The following is a 21,177-nucleotide window of genomic DNA, read 5'->3' as shown; positions in this document are numbered from 1 at the left end:
ATGGTGCACAGGCAGTTTTGGGTCAGCCTCGGACGGTTCTTTTTTTTTCTCGAGAGCCATCGGTCGCCGGATGAACCGTGAACGAAGAAGGCTAGCTGCTGCGCGCAGTGGTCATCTATCAGAGCGGATTCTCGGACGTAGTGATGTTGAGTCACTGACACGTCGTCATGGCAGACGTCTGAGAAGAAATTGCGGGCAAATGAATTCCAGGGCCGCCAGGTCGTGCGTGGCTCCTCACCAGCCGCCGCCCATCCACTGGGGTTCGAACGTTAGGACCCGCTTCTGCTTTTGTGATAGGTATAGCAGGAGCTGGAGCAATACTAGAGCTATGGATGCGATCTTCACAATTTTTGTTGCTAGAAATTTTAAAACAACTAGAAAGAAAAAGCATAACCTAAGTTACAGGTAAAAAAAAGTCGGATCCATCAGCACTCCAACCTGGGATTTATGAGGTCCCCCGGGCCCCACACTGAACCCGGCCATTACCCATCTAATATACGTCAGCTAAATTGTACAATTTATACTCAGTCTACTCATTTATACTCAGCCCTAGACGGGGGCATTTCTATATTTGAGAGTATAGGGATTTCGATGACACTCGGAACCCAATTTGTGAGGGCCTAAATTTACATTTAGAGAATATAAATTAATGGCATAGCATGCCAAATTTATGAACCGCCCATGTATTTTACTTAATGATCCAAATGTATACTAAAGCTATGTGTTTTTACTCTATATTTTGTAATTAATGATCCAGTCCTACAATTATCCATAGCAATTGTAGATAATATTCGTAGAGACTCATCTAAATAAAATAAATACTTGGCAAGAAAATTCAAATTCAGAAATATCATACCGTGGTATCATTTTCATTGGGTACTGTGTAATTAACTGTAAGCCTTTGGAAATAATTATTAGACAGGGTAAAGTGTTAGAACGATAAGTAAATATAAAATGATATAATGCAAACTCGGTTATTTATTTTCAAGTGCTCGAGGCTCTCTCACATGGAAGCTTCCGGTGGTTGGTAACTCCATGTATCGCTGTAGTGTCTCCCAAAACACTTGTCAAAATAGCTTCATCTAGACTGCTCGTCGTTGGATTTATTAACAGTAGTACTTCAATTTACTCCAGCACAGTACGACACTCCAATCACTACTACAGAACTACACATCGATCTTCTTCATTAGTATCTCAAAAGTTTTAGGCAAATAGAGCTTTCTTACCTCCATGGTGTGGATTTGCCATTTAGGGCTCTATTTGCCTAAATTTTTGGACGAAGTTATGTTATTTTAGTAGAAGAACAAGATTAGGCAATCATTTAGTCCCAATCTTTATATTTTAACCTTATTCCTAAGTAAAACAATTTCTAGATTCATGGAGGAAAGAGAAAAAGCTTTATTTTTTCTATATTTTCACACATGCATGATAGTTTTTCAATAAAATTTAGTTGTTCAATAATAGGTTGGGTTTTGATTTTTTTTTTCTTAGTTTTTACATGTTAAATTGATTTTTTCCAATATCTACACGTATATAAAAGTATATATTGATTTACCATTTATTTATCTACGCATATTTGTTGATGTTCAAAGATGGATATGTCATGGATGTATAAAGCACGAAGGACGGAGGATTATTTCCTTGGAGAACTTAAGAAATTCATTGAATCTGCTGAAAAGCACGCAAGAAGTGAGAAGACACAGAGGATACATTGCCCATGCAAAATCTGCAAGAATATAAGAGTGTTCAGTGACACAACTATAATCAGATCACATGTGTTGGTGTGTGGTTTTGTAGATAACTATATAATCTGGATGTATCATGGCGAGAAAGCACCACCTTCAACGGAGAATCCAATCGATGAAATCATACAAGACGCCGAGTTTAATAGATTGTTTGATGCTTATGATGATTTTGATGATGCTGGCAGCAATGATGAAGATGTTGGTGGAGGCTGTAGTGATGATGTCAACGGGGGCCATCGATGGTGGAGGCAAAAGGGACCTTTAGTTCCGATTGGAGCCACCAACCGAGACTAAAAGTTTCTCTGTAGTCCCGGATGGAGTTACCAAACGGGACTGAAGGATCCTCCGTATATTACTTTAAAAAGAAAGTGTCCCATAAAAGAATTACATGTGTTGAAGTCTTAGGTTCAAGTTCCGCATATTGCAAGATTGTGTTGCCAATTAATTTTTTTTAGCTTGCAAGGCTGAGCCTTTTAGTCCCGGAGTCGTGGTCCTGATTACGAAACCGGGACAAATAACGTCTCCCAACTAAGACTACTGAAGAGTTCTGTAGTAGTGATTGTATAGGCTCTGATACATCCAACAACATTCAAATGACCTGATATTGGTTATTTATAGAATCAACTCTGAACACTAGTCATTTAGTGATCGAGCTGCAAAAACTCCATAACAAACACATAATGTGGTAGAATGTCCTAGGCGCAATGCAACTCGCACCAACTATCAAAAATATGATTGTTGCATCCAACCAATTTTTATCAATACATTCCTCAGCAAGCGCAAGTACAAGATGACTAGAGCATTATCGGACAAGAATGCACAGACTGTGGAATCTCTTCCTTGCTAGGAGGAAGAATCCACTGGGCGGATCCCAAGGGGGTCTGTCCTGCAACAGTGACCGACGCGACGCTATACTAGAAAGATCCCCTTCGGGGGTGCAACTTGTATAGGAAGTGTTCCGAAAAAATCGCTGAATTTTTTGGATGTCATTTCATGATTTTTTTTCAAAATCATGAAATAGCTCAGTTCGGGGGAGGGACAAAGGTTCCCCCCCCCCCCCCGAACCCCCCTCCAAAACAAGTGGAATGGTTGATCATACAAATATGATAGGACAATGTTCAGTATAGCCGTCTCTATCTTCTTTTAACACACATGTGCCACATGGTTTGATGCCCTCCACTTAATGTGGTGGCTCCAAATATCTTGTGGCTACTCTCTGTCTTATATATGTCCTATTCATAGAATACCATCCAAACATATCTTTTTTTTCGTTTCCTTCTATATATCAAAATCATCGCACGTGCCCTTGCACATGTGCACAATACAAAATAAATCTCTCTACTTTGACAAAAGATAATAATAAACCTCTCTACATTTGTTGTTTTTTCTAGTTGTTATTTTCGTTCTTTTGAGAATGATGTTTGTCATTCAAAGATTGGAATCAAGTACGACATAAAATTATGGCAAAAAAAAATCCCTCCTGTGTGATTGTATCCTTGTCGGTCATTTAGTCGACCACATGTGTGTGTACATATCTGCACATGAATGTGCTGCATGCCTCTCAAGACTGTTTGAGAAATTGCCACCAATATCATCAGCAAATTGAGGTCCATTATTTAAATATCTTTAGTAAGGGGTGGGTGAAATTTACAAAAGTCGCCCACGCCATCACTTCACACACAACACATATTCAAAAAATTGTAACATTTCGTGTAGATTTAGATAGAGATGATTCTCATATGAGAATTCTTAGCTTTTCATGAGATACAAAACTTCGGATTTGAGCTTCTTCCATTTGAACGCATTTAGACATCGAAATATATAGTTGCCATAATGTTCAGATCAAGTGAAAAGCTGATAGATAAACTAAAAAGTTGTAGATCTTATCGAGCTTTTATTTTCTTATAGATATTAATTTCATATAGATTCATATAAGAAAAACTTAATTTCTCAAATGCACGCATGGTGATGACCTTGTGACCCAACAGTAAAAACTCACCCACCGGGCAATAAGGTACCTAAGCGATTCTAAATGGTGGGTTCCACATGGAACCAAACTTTGGTTCAATTGTACTCGTATGTCGCCTGGCAAACGAGCGACCCAAAAATATTTCCAGACTCGACCAACACGCGCTGAATGACATGGAGGCTCCTTTACGTCCGCGTTGAACCAAGCTTGGCGCCTGTGGAATGCAACATAAAAGTACATTGCGATACATTATTATTCACGGCACAAGAACACCATTTACCTTATTTATATATATATATATATAAGCTATCCGATAACATTAACCATATTTACAATCACAAGAAAAGAACAACATTAACCAAAACAAATTCCTACAATAATAGTGAACAGGTTAGGTACTGAGTCCCAGTCGTAGATCTTGTGAAAACAGATGCAGTGTCTAATCTTACTTTAATTTCAAAATTAAATTCCTACAATAAAAGGATACTAAGTACTGACTGCTGACTGACCCATGCAACATGCAAAACACTTTCCACATAACAGGCAGCGATCAAAAACCCTATGTTTCTGCACGGTCACGACGGTTTACATACTAGTGAAAGATTAACAGCATCAAGATTTCAAACCCACAGCCCATGGGAAAGCATGCCGACCTATTCAGAGCACAATACCAAACACACGAGGTGAGGTGGAACAGGCAAAGAAAATCACGATAAGGCATATTACAAGACGCACTCAATATCTTTGAAGGTACAAAATCCATGTTGATCATCACGTATCAAGATCTCACTTTAATTTCCAGCGCAGTTCTTACTCCTAATAGACTACACATATTCTACCAAAACCATGGAATCCCATCTCAAATCCCAGTTTCCTTTATATGTCAGCCGAGCAGCAGCATGCACGATGTTGCAACAATACCTTGGAAACAAGGTGCTCCTAAGTTTCTCTAGAGAGTGGTTCTATCAGTCAATCTTCACAGAAGCATAGATCTTCCTCACGAACCAGAAGCAGGCATAGAAGCCAATGGTACCAGTCAGCACGAAGAAGGCATAAGAGATGATCAGCATGTAACCAAAGTACAGGATGCCTGAGACAAGCTTTGTGATCTCCAACTTGTTGAAGAAGTAGAAGATAGCATAAGCAAACAGATACAGCGCTGATGAGCCCGCAGTCAGGTATGCCCTCCACCACCAGTGGTAATCCTCGCTGCATAGTTGGAAGTAGCATAGCACAATCGTGATCTCAGCACAGGTCACAATGAGGATGATGAAGACTATGAAGAGGAAGCCAAAGATGTAATAGAACTGGTTCAGCCAGATGGATGTCAGGATGAAGAAGAGCTCAATAAAGACAGCCCCAAATGGCAATATGCCACCAGCAAGTATAGCAAAAGCTGGCTGCAGGTACCATGCTTGCTCGGGAATTTGCCTGGGAATCTTGTTCGTCTTCACTGGGTCCTCAATGGCTGGCTGCTTGAATCCCAAGAAACTTCCAACAAAGACCAGTGGCACAGAGATGCCGAACCAGAGGAGGAACAAAGCAAACATTGTTCCGAAAGGAACAGCACCAGATGATTTCTCACCCCAGATGAGGGCATTCAAAAAGAAGAAGACTGCAAAGATAATACCAGGAAACATGAAGGCAGTTTTGAGGGTGATCTTCTTCCACTCAGTGCCTTTGAACATCTTGTACAGGCGAGATGAGGTGTATCCTGCCAGTACACCCATGAACACCCACAAAAGGACCATAGCAGTCATGAGTCCTCCACGGTTTGCAGGTGATAAGAATCCAAGTAGCGCAAACATCATGGTTACTAGTGTCATCCCAAAGAACTGCACGCCGGTGCCAACGTAAACACAAAGGAGGCCTGAATGGACAGGAGGCCGGAATACATCACCATGCACTAACTTCCATCCAGTTTCTTCCTGGGCCTCATCCTGATTGTCAAGCTGATTGTAGTTTGCTATGTCCTTGTAAAGGGTTCTCATCATGATCATGGCTACCATACCAGAAAGGAATAGGACAATCATCAATGAATTAACAATTGAGAACCAATGGATTTGGCTATCGCTAGAAAGAAGGTAGACATCCCAGCGAGATGCCCATATGATCTCACTAGCCTGCAATATGTCAATTCGAAATTAATCAAAATTGGGGAACAACAATCTTAGTCACAATCTTTGAGAAATGAGATATATACCTCAAAGGTAACATCGTAAGAGAATACTACATATGCATCAGGGGCCACCTCTTGAGGAGTGTGACTACCAGGTGTAATCTTAATGTTAGCATTGCAAGTTTGCGCTGTGGGATTAGTGTCATCCCAGGCACCATATTCATGCTTGATGCTGTAACAAATGAGCAGAAAGAAGTTATCAAATATAGATGACTTCATATTTCATATGCAGATGGAAGTGGGAAGCATTGTAAACAGAAAGAGAACAATATGTTGGAAATAGGTGAGGAGAAAATGTAAGTTGCAAACATCTATGCAAGCTAAAGATCATGAAACATGACATACCTGCTGGGAATCACATGGAAGCCAACAATGCGAGCATCGGGAGAAGTTTGGTCTTCATGGTACAAGACTTTAAAACTCAAGTGGTTGTTGATATAATACTTGTCATCCTTGAGCTAGCAATATTTCATTCAAATCAAATAAGGTATCCAATAAATATTTTAACTAATTCATGTTTAAGTTATGAGACATAAATTTGTTATGCTCACCTTATAACCAACTCGGTAACCATGCTCAAAGCTTGGTGTTTGGCTTCCTTCCCGTGTCTGTCTAGGTACCACAACTGGGAGATTATCCAGAATCCTAACACGCACAAGTTTTTTAAACAGGACAAATTCAGTTAGGCACAGTACTGAACATAAGACATAGTGAGATAATTCATGCACACTTCAGAAATTTCCAGTCAATATCTCATGGACATGGCAGTCGAACGATCAAATGACAGCGAGAAAATAGAGTGATAGATCTCATGTGCACAAATTTGAAGCAGAAAACTCAATTCTACTTACTAGATGATCACATTGTTTACTGACAACAAAAAATATAAAAAATCAGCTTTAAACCTACATGTTAACTCGGTATTCATCATCAATTTTTTCTTTGAAATTCTTCGCAGCTTCTTGAGAAAGCTTCTTTCGACAAACAATCTTGCAACTCTCATCCCTCCTCATCTTGAACTGTATGAATCAAAAATGAAATGACAGCTGATCAAACAGGTTCCCACAGTATTCTGTATTTTTTGTCAAGCAATGCCCCTTCTTTTTACTTGAACTAAGTATAAAAGAAAAGGAAAGGTTTCATGCCCTTACATTATAGACAGAATTTTCGATGCGGTCCCCACGAAGGACTTCACCCAAGTTCTCAGCACTGTTCTTAATCGCCTCAGGTTTGCAATAGTCCAGGAAATAGTAGTCATATGGAAGCTGTGTCTTTATAGATGACAGTTTGTTGACTTTCACCTGAAGCTCATCATCCTGCACAGTGGGTGGTCATAAAGAATTAAGACTAGAATACAAATATTTGGCATTCTGTTTATATTCTGGACAGTATGGGGTCACCACTTCTATGATCAAATAACAATCATCCATATAGCATAATCAGTGTATATCAGGAGTCAATAAGCTTGCAATGGATAAAACAAATACACAATGTAAAAGCAAAAAGAGCAAAATTCATGTGTTGATTGAATTATAAAATAGTGTACAAGTTTTCTACATATTTTCTTCCATAGTGATTACACTTTGACTAATTGAGGCATTCACCACCAACTGCCTACAGCCCTCTGCAGGCAAAGCCTCATCTGGTGGATCAACACTCCAATGCAGCATTGTGAACAGCATTGAACCAGGAGATTCAAACTTTATTAACAAACAGACACAATGCACGCACTCTGCCAAATCCACTTGTGACAGAATCATGGAAGTAGATCAATTGCATGTGTATCATAGTTCTTTAGGATTTGGCTATCCCAAACCTTCCCGTCTTAGCTAGCAACTCCAGTGACTAGAATGAAAGCTATATCAATAAAACGAGATGGCATCAACTTATGCACGTTTGCTAGCAACGAATTGTCTCTTCGCTAGTTAGCAATAATGATACAGATTTAGCTAGTTATATGAAGGCAATGCTTCAGCTCAGTTCAAGTCCTCCAGTACTTGCCACTCAAATGCCAAATCTTAATGAAACCGACTGAAGGAAACTGCAATTGGTGACAACTTATAAGTGACGAGTGATCTACCGCCCCATACACCCACTTAGCTAACAGGCCAAATTAAGCACAACTTGTCAACGACAAAACAACAACAAAATCAAGCAGCAACATATACAACCACAGCATTTGTATACAGTATCACACATGAACTCAAACTAGAAAACACCAGAAACTCCGTATTTTCCTAAATTCACTGTTATTCCCGGTGACCACTACATCGAGCTATGCAAAATGCAACACTGCAGTCCTCAGCGAATGACGAAAAACATATTATCAGTGTCAGGGGCCACGCAAGGAACGGATAAACTCCCCAACGCTCCCGGACCCCGGCATGGCGCGCAGCATCACTTCCCCCCACGCCCAGAACACGCGTGCACACCAAATGCAATGACACTGCGCATCCCTAAACCCTAAACCACGCGCGCACCCACTGCTCCCCCGCGCGTCCCGGGGGCCAGATCTGAGGCCGCTCCTCCCAGCACTGCCAGATCCGCGGGCGCCGACAACCGGAGAACAAACACCTACCGCTGGATCCGACAGGGAGGGGAAGCGGGGAAACATGCGGGCGAGAAGCCAGGGAATGAGTCGGTCGATCACCTTCGGGATGTCGCGGGGGGCCACACCGGGGAGGTAGAAGGCGCCGGCGGGGGAGGAGACGGCACAGAGCACTGTGGCGGCGACGAAGATGAGGAGGTGGCGGGGGCGCAGGCCGCCGCCGGGGTTCGCCATGGGTGCGCGGCTGGTGGCGTTGGACGGGGAGAGGAGTGGGGGGATGGGCGGGGCGAGGAAGGCGGTGGCCGGTGGGCAAGTGCGAGTAGTTAACCGTAGTTAAGACGGGGACGGGACTCGCGGCTCGAGGCCCGGGAGAGGGCCGTGATTATTCCATTCCTGGTAAAAGAAAGTAAGAAACTGAATAAATGAGGTAAACGCCTGTAAATTTCAAAGAAGGCTCCGTTTGGAGTTTTCTTATTTTGGTAAAACTGTAGGTGTTCCTCCATGTGAAATTCATGTAAAAATCACAGGCCTATAATGTGTTGCGATGCAAGCTTTCCAGATTATATCTTAGCAAATATAGGAGTTTGTTGGATTAACCGCCCTCCAGGAGTCCGCTTGGTGACTGAACTTTCTACATTTTCATTTAAGATGTTACCCGTCATGAAAAATTTACGAAGTGAGCATACGATACTGTATTTTGCTTGAGGCCCGCGCACGATCAGGTAAAGTCGGGCTACATCATTAGATGAATGTTGGAACATTTAAAAATGTTGTTGGTCAAACAATGAGATCAAGTTGACAACATAAGATTGATGATACTAGCTTCGTATTGAAAAATAAATTTAATAATGTATAGCCTTTTGTATTTGAACTAATGATATTTATGTATGCTTGTCAATAGTACTATTACTAATTACAAATGCCTTATAGGCATATATTCTACATTTGGGACATGAAAAGTAATGCCGACTCCAAGAAAACAGTGGACAAGTTTTGATGCGACTTATACCAAAAAGAATTTGCAAAGACATTTAGGTGAACACTGAACGTATTGCGTCTAAAGGCATACCAACAAACCAATACGAGAGCATAACCAAAATAAAAAATTGACAGCAACGAGCAACCCAACGTCCTTTAGGATTAGGTTTGGTTGCTAACCCAACAAAACGCACTTTTCTCCTCGGCACGCTAAACAAGTCCCGGTGCACCGTACACGCAAAGCATTTGAAATACTACCACCAACTTGTGAGGGAGAAAGAGTTGAAACTTGAGCCCTCGAATTAAAAGCTCATTTGCACATTACACAAGCATCATGAGAACCTGTAGTTGAAATAGCAAACCGAAAGAAAACATTCAACAATGTTTGGCAGCATGTGTTTCGCCACAGTTTATTTCCCCTCCTTTATTCATTCACAAATGTAGATACAACCAGTGCGTCCGAACATCCTGGCCCAGAATGCTCTTGCTAACAACAGTTCTGGCAGGTGAAACAAATAACTCAAGTGTATGATTTAACGATACATGACATAATATTACAAATGTCGCCGTGACCGAGTCATCTACGAATAACTTGCGCTCACCAACGGAAAAGAATTGGACCTGACTATAGATAGATACTGCAAAAAGGCCACAAGGCCAATCTGTTCAATTTATTCAAAGCTGCACTTGCCAAAACATACCCTGATCAACAATCAGTGGGTAGCGTCTCTGCTGTAGTACTGGTCCAAGGTCTTTGCAGGAATACGGTGGAGGAGCTCGCGAGGGAAGATGCGAAGCAATGTCCATGCGAGATCGAGGGACTGGAAGATGTTCCTCGTGTCGTATGCTCCTTGTGCCACAAACTTCCTCTCAAACTTGTCGAGGAACTCCAAGTAAAGCTGTGCAAGAGATAAAATAATAGATCATTAGGTTTTGGACTTAAAAGACACAAGCTTATGAATTTATTTCACTTGCAACAGACCAGATCCTCAGACGAGAGTGCCTCCTCTCCAACGACTGCCTTCATAGCCTGGACATCCTTTCCAATTGCATAGTTGGCATAAAGCTGAACAGAAAAGGTTACATGTCAATTCATCTACACATCATAGATTGAAGGAAAACCAAGCATCTAAATTCAAAATAGGTACCTGATTAGATACATCGGAATGGTCCCGACGCGTCATACCCTCACCAATAGCACTCTACAAGAGTAGTTCAGCTGTTCTTAGAACTAGCCTTCAGCATAAATGCTGACAGAGGAACAGCATACAGAAAACTTATCTTACCTTCATCAATCGGGAGAGAGATGGCAACACATTGATAGGTGGATAAATCTGAAAGTAATATGCCATCACATCAATATATATAAAATAAGATAAGTGAAAAAAGAAAACATTACACATCTATTCCTTGAGACATCAATGAGGGAAAAAATAACAAATGCTAAATGAGAGCTATAACTAATTGCAGAGTTGCCCCATGTGAAGCTGTAACCATTTGATAACTCCAAAAAAATAAAGAACATGCAAAAGCACCTGTCTGTTATGGAGCTGCCTATCAATGTATATCTGTCCCTCAGTAATGTATCCCGTAAGATCAGGAGTAGGATGTGTGATATCTGTTTAGGAGACACGGTATATTTGAGTTAAATAGCCAAGAAAGTGAAATGCATGATAATGACAAATATAAAATGCAATCAGATACTAGTTTAAGATTGCTCTACTGGGTTAGACGAAAATGACTGGACCATAGTAGGCCGTGGAGTCAGCTCATAGACCAATTGAAGCAAAATTGGTTTATGCTGAACTAGAAGAAAGTGTACAAAACCAACACTTCCTCCAGTCCCAAATATAAGTACAAAACCAACACTTCCTTCAGTCCCAAATATAAGTACAAAACCAACACTTCCTCCAGTCACAAATATAAGTCCATATAGGTTTTTCCTAAGTCACCTTTTTTCAGTTTGACTAGCAATACATATATATCATCTTAAATGAAAAGAGCTAAAAACTAAAAGTATTTTTCATAATGAATCTAGTAATTTCAATCTAGTACTGTCAATCTATATAAGCTTTTAGGATTGATGGCCAAATTTGACTAAGGACAAACTTAGATGAACTTATATTTGCGATTGGAGGAATTAAGGATAAGGCATAGAAACAATATAGATTACAAAAGCAATTAATTTCAGTACTTACCATCATTAGGCATTGTTAGAATGGGAATTTGGGTAATGGAGCCTGATCTTCCTTCAATACGCCCAGCACGCTCATATATTGTTGCCAAATCAGTATACATATACCCAGGATAACCACGCCTACCTGGCACCTCTTCTCGAGCTGCAGATACCTAAAAATAAGCACAACGCCCATTTAGAGTTATAAGACACAGGACATCAACTTACCAATTTATTAGCTAAATGCAAGTATTAAAGATATAAAAAGGGACATGCAAGACTACCATAATAGAATTAGTCTGGGATGTTTAATGATGAACTAAAAAAATACCATCAAACCTAATAGAAACATAAAAAGCTAAGTGCTGGGGGAAAGACCACAAGCTAATAGAAACATCAAGGCATCTTGCTATATCCATTTAGTCATTTAGGGCAGTGTAGCATGCACATTGAAAGTTTCTACAAGATTTATGGCACCAAATCTTTTTTTTAGTTCATTCCAACACAAACGCTACAATTACATTACATGGATAATAAATTCCAGCATGCAGTGAAGCTATAATGCTACATAACTCATGAATCAATTATATAAAGGATCAGGGAGACGGTCAGTAATAAAACATAGCAGCACCAAGTATTTGCAACAAAGAACTCATGATTCACAATGTCCTTATGAATTTGCCATACAAGACATGATACAAAATCTCAAAGCTTAATACCTCACGAAGTGCATCTGCGTAAGAGCTCATATCTGTCAAGATGACAAGTACGTGCTTCCCACATTCATACGCCAAATATTCTGCTGTTGTAAGTGCAATCCGAGGGGTGATAATGCGTTCAATGGTAGGGTCATTTGCCTGTAAAACAGACAGCAGGGCGTTAAGAATATGCTTTGCTAGGCATTAATTAGGTCAATTTTAATGGTATGTTTGGATTATCATTAAGTAGGTCCATGCTTTTGTCTAAATGCTTATAGAATCAATTATAGCACTCTTTGCAGAAATAAAATGATAAATGACTCTGTATAGCAAGTCACTCTAAGTACCAGATTCAGAAAAAGAGTGACCCGCTCCATGGAACCATTCTCTTCAAAATCACGTTTGAAGAACTGGGCCGTTTCCATGTTCACTCCCATAGCAGCAAACACAATAGCAAAGTTGTCATCTTCACCACCCTGCAGGTTATAAAAAAACAGAACCAGCAATTAAGCCGTAGTTGAACATGTAAAGCATGCATTCACACTCTATGCTCCATAAAAAATGTTGCCCTCACAGAATAAAGAATAAGTGCATTAGGACCAAATGAAAACTATATTTTCAGATATGGGAAAACCGCCAGGCACACCATACCTACTTAAGGCAATATATGAGCAGAATTCCTACCAGGTTATAAAATTTAAGCCTATACACCTTTATGTGAGAGATTCCTTTTGTTTTTTAATTGCTTGCACTTTTTTATATTTGGAATTTGGAAAATAGAGATTTTTTTGGGTGGTGGATGGGGTTTGTAATTAGGATATTGGCTACCTCTGCATGCTTGCCTTTCTCCAATCTCTTCACAAGGCCAGCCTGACGACAAATCTGAGCAGCAATTTCATTGTGAGGGAGACCAGCAGCAGAAAAGAGAGGAATCTTTTGACCACGAGCAATAGAGTTCATGACATCAATGGTGGATATCCCCGTTTGGATCATCTCCTCTGGATAGGTTCTCTCACTTGGGTTGATAGAGCTTCCTGGAATAAACATCAGTGTACATCATTACAAAAAAGGAAGACAAGGATTTATTGATTTAACACCATCAATAATTCTAAAAGCGACATCTCCACAATGATTATGCACTCCGCTATGAGAATCGTAGATACTAACAGCATGCTAGCACTCAGAAATTACTTACCAGAGATATCCAAGTAGGCCTCAGGCAATATCGGGGGGCCATTGTCAATAGGTTTTCCAGAACCATTAAAAATGCGCCCAAGCATATCAAGTGATACAGGAGTTTTCAGAACCTGTAAAGAAAAGCAGCATATAGTCACTAAGCAAACAAGGTGGCAACTTCTCAATATACAAACAAAGAGAAAGAAAACAATGTCACTGTTAAATTTCAATCTGGTAGATCCTGTACACTTCATTCTTCCAATGTTATCCAATTGTCCTTCCTCAATTAACATGACTATAAATAGCTTCACAGTAGGTATAGATATCATAAATATGTACATTTTGTTTATGAGCTAGATCACCAAATCCAAACTACCTAATTCAAAGAGTTTTGCCTGCTAAACACTTTATCAGTATGTAAACAGCAAATTTGACAAGATGAGATACCTCGCCTGTGAACTGCACAGTTGTGTATTTGTTGTCTATTCCGGAAGTTCCTTCAAATACCTGATGAACAAAGCAGTTCATTCACAGACATCAATATAAAAGCTTACAGTTTTCTGCAAAATGGACCTCTGAATCAAAATGGAAATGTTATAAAGAAATAAAGAAAATGAGTAAAAGAAGTAACCTGCACAACAGCTTTTTCACCGTCAACTTCCAAAACTTGACCACGGCGAGTTGTGCCATCTCCGAGTCGGATGTTTACAATTTCCTGGTACTTTGGGCCCTAAAGATGGATATGCAAGCAAACAAATTGAGTATAAGAGGCTAGTAGACTGAATTGTTAAAAAGTGCAGGGTAATTAGCAACATATTTAAGAAAACTATACACACCTTTACTTTGTCCAATATAACCAGAGGTCCGGCCACACCAGAGACAGTCCTGTACTCTGCACACATAAAGGAAATTACTAACTAGTACACATCATCTTTGTTAGGTAGGCCAAAATGCGTGTAACACAGAATGACAACTCAGCAGATAGCATTAGTTCTAATCAGGCAAAAAAGTTTGACTTTCCACACATGAGATTCAAATTTAAAAGAATAACGGCTGTGACACGTGGCCATGTGGGCATACAGACCAATATATCAGAGAGATTAAATGCCGGATATTCCATGAAGCTTACAAATTCAAGTGCAGCATGAAACATAATTCCCAAAACAATTGGCAAATAAACGAGCAAGTTTATACTAAAAGCATGATCTAGCAAAGAGTACCAAATCTGATGATTAGTTGCATAATTGAAACTGCAAGGCTACAAAATGTAAATGTTAAAATGAACTAGATGCATCCCCACGGTTGCACTATGGTTATATGCTTCGACAAAGCCCTGGTACTGTGAATTGACTTATTTTTAGGGCAACCTACCTAAGAACACAGCACATTTACAAAATTGAACGCATTGCCGCATTGGTGATGCATACCAAGCTATCATCAAAGCCAATAACCTATTATCTTGTAGCTTAAGCATTGCAAACAAGGTGTTTAACTTCTCAAAGCGTAAATCATCCCTACATATTTAAGCTATAGATGCTATCATCAGTGCTCACACTGGTGTTGCGCAATGGTACAGCGCACAGCCACCATGACTCAGCAACACATCAACATCTGAAATTCATCACAAAACTAAAGATCCCAAGACACACAGCACGAGCTCGGATCTCGTCGGGCTCGTGACTCACCCATGCCGATCTCGAGGGTTCCTTCCTCCATGTCGGCGCTATCCTTCACCAGACCCATGCTGAAGAACCTGCAGCGAGCAACAGCAACCGAGCCATCAGAACCGAGAGAAGCAACTGATCCGCGCCTCCCCAAGACCCTAACCCACGCAGACCACTTGGACACTCCGACCCAGGGGGTTAAAATGTCGGGAAACAGACAGAGATTAGCACTCCACCACGCAGCGATCGATTCCGCAGCAGGCAGAGTAAATCCGAGCCTCCCGAAATAGAGACACGGATTTCAGGGCTCGCGGCACGCGCGAATCAGCTCCAAACCAGCGGCGCCGAGGGAGGAGAGGCGTTGCTCGAGCGACGGAAGGGATCCGCTCCAGCCCGCACGGATCAGCTCCTCCAAACCAGCGGCGGGCGCCCGGGGAGGGGAGGGGAAGGTAGGGGAGGCGAGATCGAGGGAGGAAAGAGCAGCTACCTGGATCTGGATCGCGGCGCGGGGAGCCGCCTGCGCTGCGGAGTTGGGGAAGGAACGTGCGAGACGGCGTGGAGGCAGCAGATCGGATAGGCAACGACACGGATGGGAGGGAGGGAAGGAGAGGAGGGGAGGAGACGAGCAATTAATGCCGGAAATTATAATCAGAGAGGGGCCGTGGGCAGGAAGGCCCGTTTTGCGTGTTTGTCCTGGCCGAATACGGAATTTCAAGGGAGATCCTAAACTGAGTTTGGCAGCAATAACTGATTCCGTACTCGTTTTCCGCTTTGGACTTGAAATTCGACAATTTCGTTGGGATTCTAGAGTAGGAGCAGTAAAATTGAGTACGCGCACGAAGTTGAAATTCAATTTCAAGAGAAACTAAGGTCACTTAAAGTTAAAATTCCCTTGAAACTAAAATTTCCATTCACCTCACACCCGAATGATAACCAAAAATCTTTGTGTGTCACACAACGTGGGATGAGTTTCGTAAGTTATGAAAATAACTAATTGAGAATAACAAATATAAAGTTTAAGAGTCAAGTATAAAATAAAACTAATAACACAACCAAACATGAAGATCGAAATGTCCGCATTTAATAAGGAAATACGGCGCATCCTCGCAAATCTTGTAGAAAACATGCAATTACGATATTATATTATTGATCAATCGCCTCCGATTGTGTTCTTTTCTTGATGTCATGAAGTGTTTGGCTGGATGTTCCATTCACCTCACACCCCAACAACCACTAAATCTTTGTGTGTGACAGAATGTGGAATGAGTCTCACAAACTATACCCTGCATGCTAAACAGGAAATATAAAACATTGCAATATGTCGTTTCATCCATATGACTAAACATGATTTAGTTCCATTGCATATGAAAAAAAATGCATTTGCAGTTAATTGAATACAAATGGGCAACCAACTTCTAAACTATACTAAATTATTTATAACCATTATTCAGAAATCCATATAAAAATGCATATATGCAAGTTGAGCTATTTGATCATGTTATGAGAACCAATTACCAGCAATAAATTTTTTATCCGAAACATTAAAAGAAACTTCACAACTACTTTAACTCTTAGCTTTCCATATCAAGGAGTTGGTTTTGTTTTACATGTTCTAGAGTTTCTTTTATTTCTTATGTATACACCACCTCCTTTGGGTCATGAAATATAACTAGACAATCATCCATCCTCTCCTCCTCGAAGTTAAAAAAAGTATAATGCACCATAGATGTGGCATGATCTTTCAGTTTTGAGTGTCCACAAATGTATTAGTGCCCAGCTCACCTCTCTATTTCAGTTGTTTCTCTATTGTGACAGCCCCATGAATAGCCATCTCCAGTCCTCCACTCCTCTATGAGTTGCACAACTAAATTTCACGCATTTCATAAGATGTGCTAAGCATGCTCATCCATACGCAAGCAATGAAAGTACCAAATCACATACATGTATTTAATGGGAAAATGAAGTTAATTTTCTTATTGCCCTATGAGTTTTACTAAATTATATTATCTGTGCTAGCTACGGCCTTTGAGAAGAGCATTTTCTGTACTAAACAAAACCTGAGTATCATTGATGGTTTATACATGCACGTGGGTGCTTTGCCACATGGCCTGTAGAATCTCAACTGGATAAATATTACAAAAAGTTGATGCTAGATGTAAGAACATGTGGAGGGCGACGAGGTGTAGTTTTGGTGTAGAAAAATGACTGTATATCATCTTCTTGAAAAATAATAAAACTTATCACATGTATGTGTGAAAATGCTAGCTGTTTGGACATACATATACCTTCTCCCTTTCACCCCCTGAAGACATTTTTATTCAGAGAAATGCCCTTGAAGGCTTCAACCTGACCCTTCGAAACAGACAGCAAAGATTATTGACTCTCCATTTTCCAGCTGGAGGTGAAATTTGTTAAAGGTCGATTGAGGCATCGCCTTGACGTGGTTTCCGGGACAGCTGCCTCTCATCTCGCCAATCATTTATTTTTTTCCGCTCGTGAATATTCAAGTTCAATTCCACATAAAGAAAAGGTTCAGTGATCATTATAAAAGCAGCATGAAGAAGTCTATTATCCACTAAGAAAATGTACACAGGTTATTTTCATGTATTATCTTGTCTTCCTTCCTAGACTCTAATCTAAGCAGCAAACGCCCGCGTAGCCCATTGGTAAAGGCTGCTTGGTGGAGCGTCTGCCGCCCGCGTTTGAGCGCTGCTCGATGCAGGGTTCGCACCCGGAGTGAAAAAAGCCGCTCGCTGTGCTAATAACATGAAATGCGTGGTCCACTGAAGGTTGATACGCGTCCGCAGGCGCGCCCTAGCTGTCAGTGGCACGTCTTGAATAGCTGGGTTCGTGATCTTTTCCCGATCATGCGATCATGCGGAAGAGAAAAATTTCTATCTTCCGTGTTAAACAGGGGTCGAGTTTTTTAGACTCTAATCTAGCAATTTGTACTTGCATAGCCCATTTGAAAATTATTTATAAGTAATAATTAGAAGGCCATGGTAGAAGAATGTACAGTTCATCCGCGCATGATATTTGTGCTTTGGATGCGCGGTATTGCTCGTCAAATGTGATCAGCGCGTCCACTCCTGCCACGTGTATGGTCTCGGACTACTTGCTGGTATTGGACCACGTGGACAGTTGTTGTGGGCCATCAGGCGGGCAATGGATTGGATCGGCCGATTGATGGAGACAAAAAAAAAAAGGAGCGACGTAACTGGAACAGACAAACTGTAATGATCGCTTCATTGACAGATTATCAAAAAAATTTTACAGACAGAGAATGCTCCGGGGGAGCGCGCGCCCCTGGCACGGCGAGACGGCGGCCTCGGCGCGGGGAAGGTGACCGCGCGAGGCTTGCGTGGCAGCGGCGGCAGGCGGGGGCCCCGCGTGGGGCGACGAGACTGCAGCGGCGGCCGGCAACAAGAGGCCGCGGAGCACCCCGCAGCCGGCGGTTGGTGAGGCTGCGCGAAGGAGTTCGCCTCGGCGAGGGGTGGCACGGCGGCGGCGCCGATCTAGGAAGGCTTATATGCCTGCGGTTCTGGTTTGCCGAGGTTGTAAGCGTGCAACTAGAGATCGAAATCTCCAGGCAAAAACCTTACCGGCGTTTACCGGCGTTTCTCTGGTGGTGATGGCGACGGCACCATGGAGCGTCGTTCTTCCTGCTGTGGGCGTCATCTTGGAGCCTCATCCTGTTGTACAGGGTTTTTAGGGTAAAACCCTATCCATCTATGGACGCGCGACGGCGGCGGCGCCTTTGGCGTCGCCACCTCCTTGGAGGCGTCGTTGCAGAGATCCGTATCGGCTTGTGCATTGCCAGTGTCATATTAGTCATGGGAGGCTTCTGCCGATGGCGCAACAAAGCGGATTAGGTTGTGGCAAGCTCGAAGGGGTTGCCGAATTCATGTGAAGGCGACCGAAGCTATGTGGGCTGCCAAGGGCTGTCCCATGGGTGTCGGTTTGGCTGCTTGCAGCAGACCGCGGCGGCTAGCGCTGCGTGGCACCTGCTAGTACGGCGTGAGGCTGCGTCGGAGGACGGTGCTCGCAGCAATGATATCGTGGGACGGCTAGACTTGCAGCGGACTGTGGCGGGTTGTTCTGCCTTGCATGGCGATTTCGGCGCGGTACATTGTCGGAAGACGGCGCAAAGCAACAACTTGGCTTGCTGGCATGGTAGCGGAGGCTGTGAGCGCGGGTGGAGCAAAGTGATGATGTCAACCTACGGGCGTGGTTTCGGCAATTGAGGGGATCGTGGGGAACGGGGCAACACCGTTCATTATCCTGATGGCGATACTATATATGGATCCGCGACATAGAGTATTATGGCGGACGTGGTGAGGCCCCGCGTGTGGTGTCTTCTACGGACGAGAGCGAAGGGGAGTCCAACAGCGGACGTGGCGAGGCCCCCGCACGTTGTGTTTTCATGGTGGTGACTACAAGGCAGCCTGTGAGAGGTCCGGATTTGGTGATTTCACTCTGTCGGATGGGTGTGTGGTGTTGCAGCGGCACTACGGAAATGGGTCCCACATGGCAGTGGCCCTCTCGGTGCGGTCTGTTTCTCTCGTCTTCCTATCGACGCAGGACCGTGTCCTAACGGTAACTACATGAGCTGGAGAAGGTTGTTAAGCACGATGACTAGAGTTCTTTCCGCCTCCGTTGTCCAGTAGCAAGATTTCGGTTGGTGTCGAGGTTCCCATCCACCCGGTTGGAGTCTTCTTTGAGGTCTTTGTTGATTTCCCAATCCGACCGGACAAGATTGTCTCGTGGAGACAAGTTGTATGGTTTGCGTCGATATCCTAGTCCGATCAACGTGAGTTGTGTTGAGTTGAGTTGAGTTCGGCGCGTGTTGATGCCCCATTCCAACCCGCCGGTGTTTGTTTTCACGCTTTTTTTTCTAGTTAAGGCCTCCCAGGAATATAACTTTGTATTTTTTTCTATATCAATAAAAATACACTCGTCGAATGTTGTTCGTTTTTTTTAAAAAGAAGAAGTTCCTAACATATAGTACATGCACACTTAACTTTAACTCTATGAACATGCTAGATAGTATGTCAGCAGAGAAACATTTCAAACGAAAATTTGGAGCTGAGATATTTCTGAGAGAATCTGAATCCCTACCAAAAGATTCCTAAATAGGAGACTTAATCCTGAACGGGTAGCTTTTACCAAGAGAAATCTAATGACAGCACAACATCAGCTTGATGAGTGCAGTGATAATTTTAGAGCAAAATTCAGTGGAAATTTTCTATCCTCCCAATTGGTTGGTGGTATAGGGCCGCAAGGTCCAGACTGATTCTGGCCCATTAATTCTTTTGGTTCGCCTGTAGGTTTATCAGCATTTCTTGCCAATTTGCCATCTGGCAGTGGCAGGGTTTGCAAGCCTAGCATCTCCCTAAATGCACCCCCAAAATGAAGGCTGAGTGTTTGTTTACTTGGTTTTGGGAGGCCCAAACACAGGTTGAGCTATATGTTTTTCTGTACACCGCGTTGCAAAATTAGATTTCAAGCTTTCCAAAAAAATAGACGACATGGTTGCCAGGACAAGGTGAAAAGGGACATATTGTCTCGAGTCCAGCTTATAGCTTTCCTCCACTACAAAAGTGACATCAGACAACAGACATGTTCTCGTCTGGTCTTCTAGTTCAGCAGAGAAATGAGAAGTGCCTATCTTACAAGGTCAATTGTGTAGGCAAACAATTTTCTTCCAAAAAAAAGGATTTATGACCTGAACACAGCACTACAACTGTTTGATCGATTCTTTTTTTTTCTCCTTGGCGAGACAAATATTTGATCTATTCAGCAATAACATGCAGATCCAGTCTCTGGACTGCAAAATGCTGCCTGGCTCAGTATCTCAAGCCAGCCTAGTAATTTGGCCACACATCTGTTCCTGATGAATTAGCCCAGTTGACTTGGCCACAAAAAAGGCAGCTGCTCTTCGCAGAGCCAGCAAGGTATTAGCTAGAATGGTTCTGTTGCATCCCATTGCGTGTCCTTATCTGATAGAACAACAGCTCTGTTTTGGCTCGTGTGGTCTGCTTTGG

At 42.1% G+C, this 21,177-nt stretch overlaps 2 protein-coding genes across 2 annotated transcripts; both read right to left on the bottom strand.

Annotated features, from left to right (window-relative positions):
- Positions 1-4,350: 4,350 nt before the first annotated feature.
- LOC112889534 (transmembrane 9 superfamily member 7-like) lies at positions 4,351-8,771 on the bottom strand. Its single transcript, XM_025956228.1, has 7 exons — positions 8,544-8,771; positions 7,045-7,209; positions 6,803-6,912; positions 6,445-6,538; positions 6,239-6,351; positions 5,918-6,065; positions 4,351-5,837 (listed from the first exon to the last, which is right to left on the bottom strand). Exons 1-7 carry the CDS (start codon positions 8,673-8,675, stop codon positions 4,680-4,682), a joined length of 1,920 nt encoding a protein of 639 aa, XP_025812013.1. The 5' UTR covers positions 8,676-8,771; the 3' UTR covers positions 4,351-4,679.
- Positions 8,772-9,803: 1,032 nt separating this feature from the next.
- LOC112889239 (V-type proton ATPase subunit B 1) lies at positions 9,804-15,777 on the bottom strand. The gene is made up of 15 exons (XM_025955762.1): positions 15,621-15,777; positions 15,155-15,222; positions 14,306-14,361; positions 14,101-14,199; positions 13,917-13,976; positions 13,489-13,600; positions 13,122-13,327; positions 12,641-12,769; positions 12,315-12,452; positions 11,618-11,768; positions 10,955-11,037; positions 10,706-10,753; positions 10,568-10,621; positions 10,402-10,485; positions 9,804-10,318 (listed from the first exon to the last, which is right to left on the bottom strand). The coding sequence occupies exons 2-15, from the start codon at positions 15,210-15,212 to the stop codon at positions 10,133-10,135; spliced, it is 1,464 nt and encodes a 487-aa protein (XP_025811547.1). The 5' UTR covers positions 15,213-15,222; positions 15,621-15,777; the 3' UTR covers positions 9,804-10,132.
- Positions 15,778-21,177: the final 5,400 nt, after the last annotated feature.

This window comes from Panicum hallii, chromosome 4 (assembly GCF_002211085.1).
Source record: "Panicum hallii strain FIL2 chromosome 4, PHallii_v3.1, whole genome shotgun sequence".
Classification (NCBI taxonomy): domain Eukaryota; kingdom Viridiplantae; phylum Streptophyta; class Magnoliopsida; order Poales; family Poaceae; genus Panicum; species Panicum hallii.
Note: the sequence above shows the minus strand (reverse complement) of the source record. Positions and strands in the feature narration are given on the sequence as shown.

Excerpts from the sequence above, each read along its gene's own strand:
- LOC112889534 (XM_025956228.1), bottom strand. The coding sequence starts at position 8,675 with ATGGCGAACCCCGGCGGCGGCCTGCGCCCCCGCCACCTCCTCATCTTC. Across the intron at positions 6,066-6,238 it reads TTCCATGTGATTCCCAGCAG|CATCAAGCATGAATATGGTG; the intron begins GTATGTCATGTT and ends CATTTGTTACAG. Across the intron at positions 5,838-5,917 it reads CTTACGATGTTACCTTTGAG|GCTAGTGAGATCATATGGGC; the intron begins GTATATATCTCA and ends GACATATTGCAG.
- LOC112889239 (XM_025955762.1), bottom strand. The coding sequence starts at position 15,212 with ATGGGTCTGGTGAAGGATAGCGCCGACATGGAGGAAGGAACCCTCGAG. Across the intron at positions 14,362-15,154 it reads AACCCTCGAGATCGGCATGG|AGTACAGGACTGTCTCTGGT; the intron begins GTGAGTCACGAG and ends TTATGTGTGCAG. Across the intron at positions 10,486-10,567 it reads ATTCCGATGTATCTAATCAG|CTTTATGCCAACTATGCAAT; the intron begins GTACCTATTTTG and ends TTTTCTGTTCAG.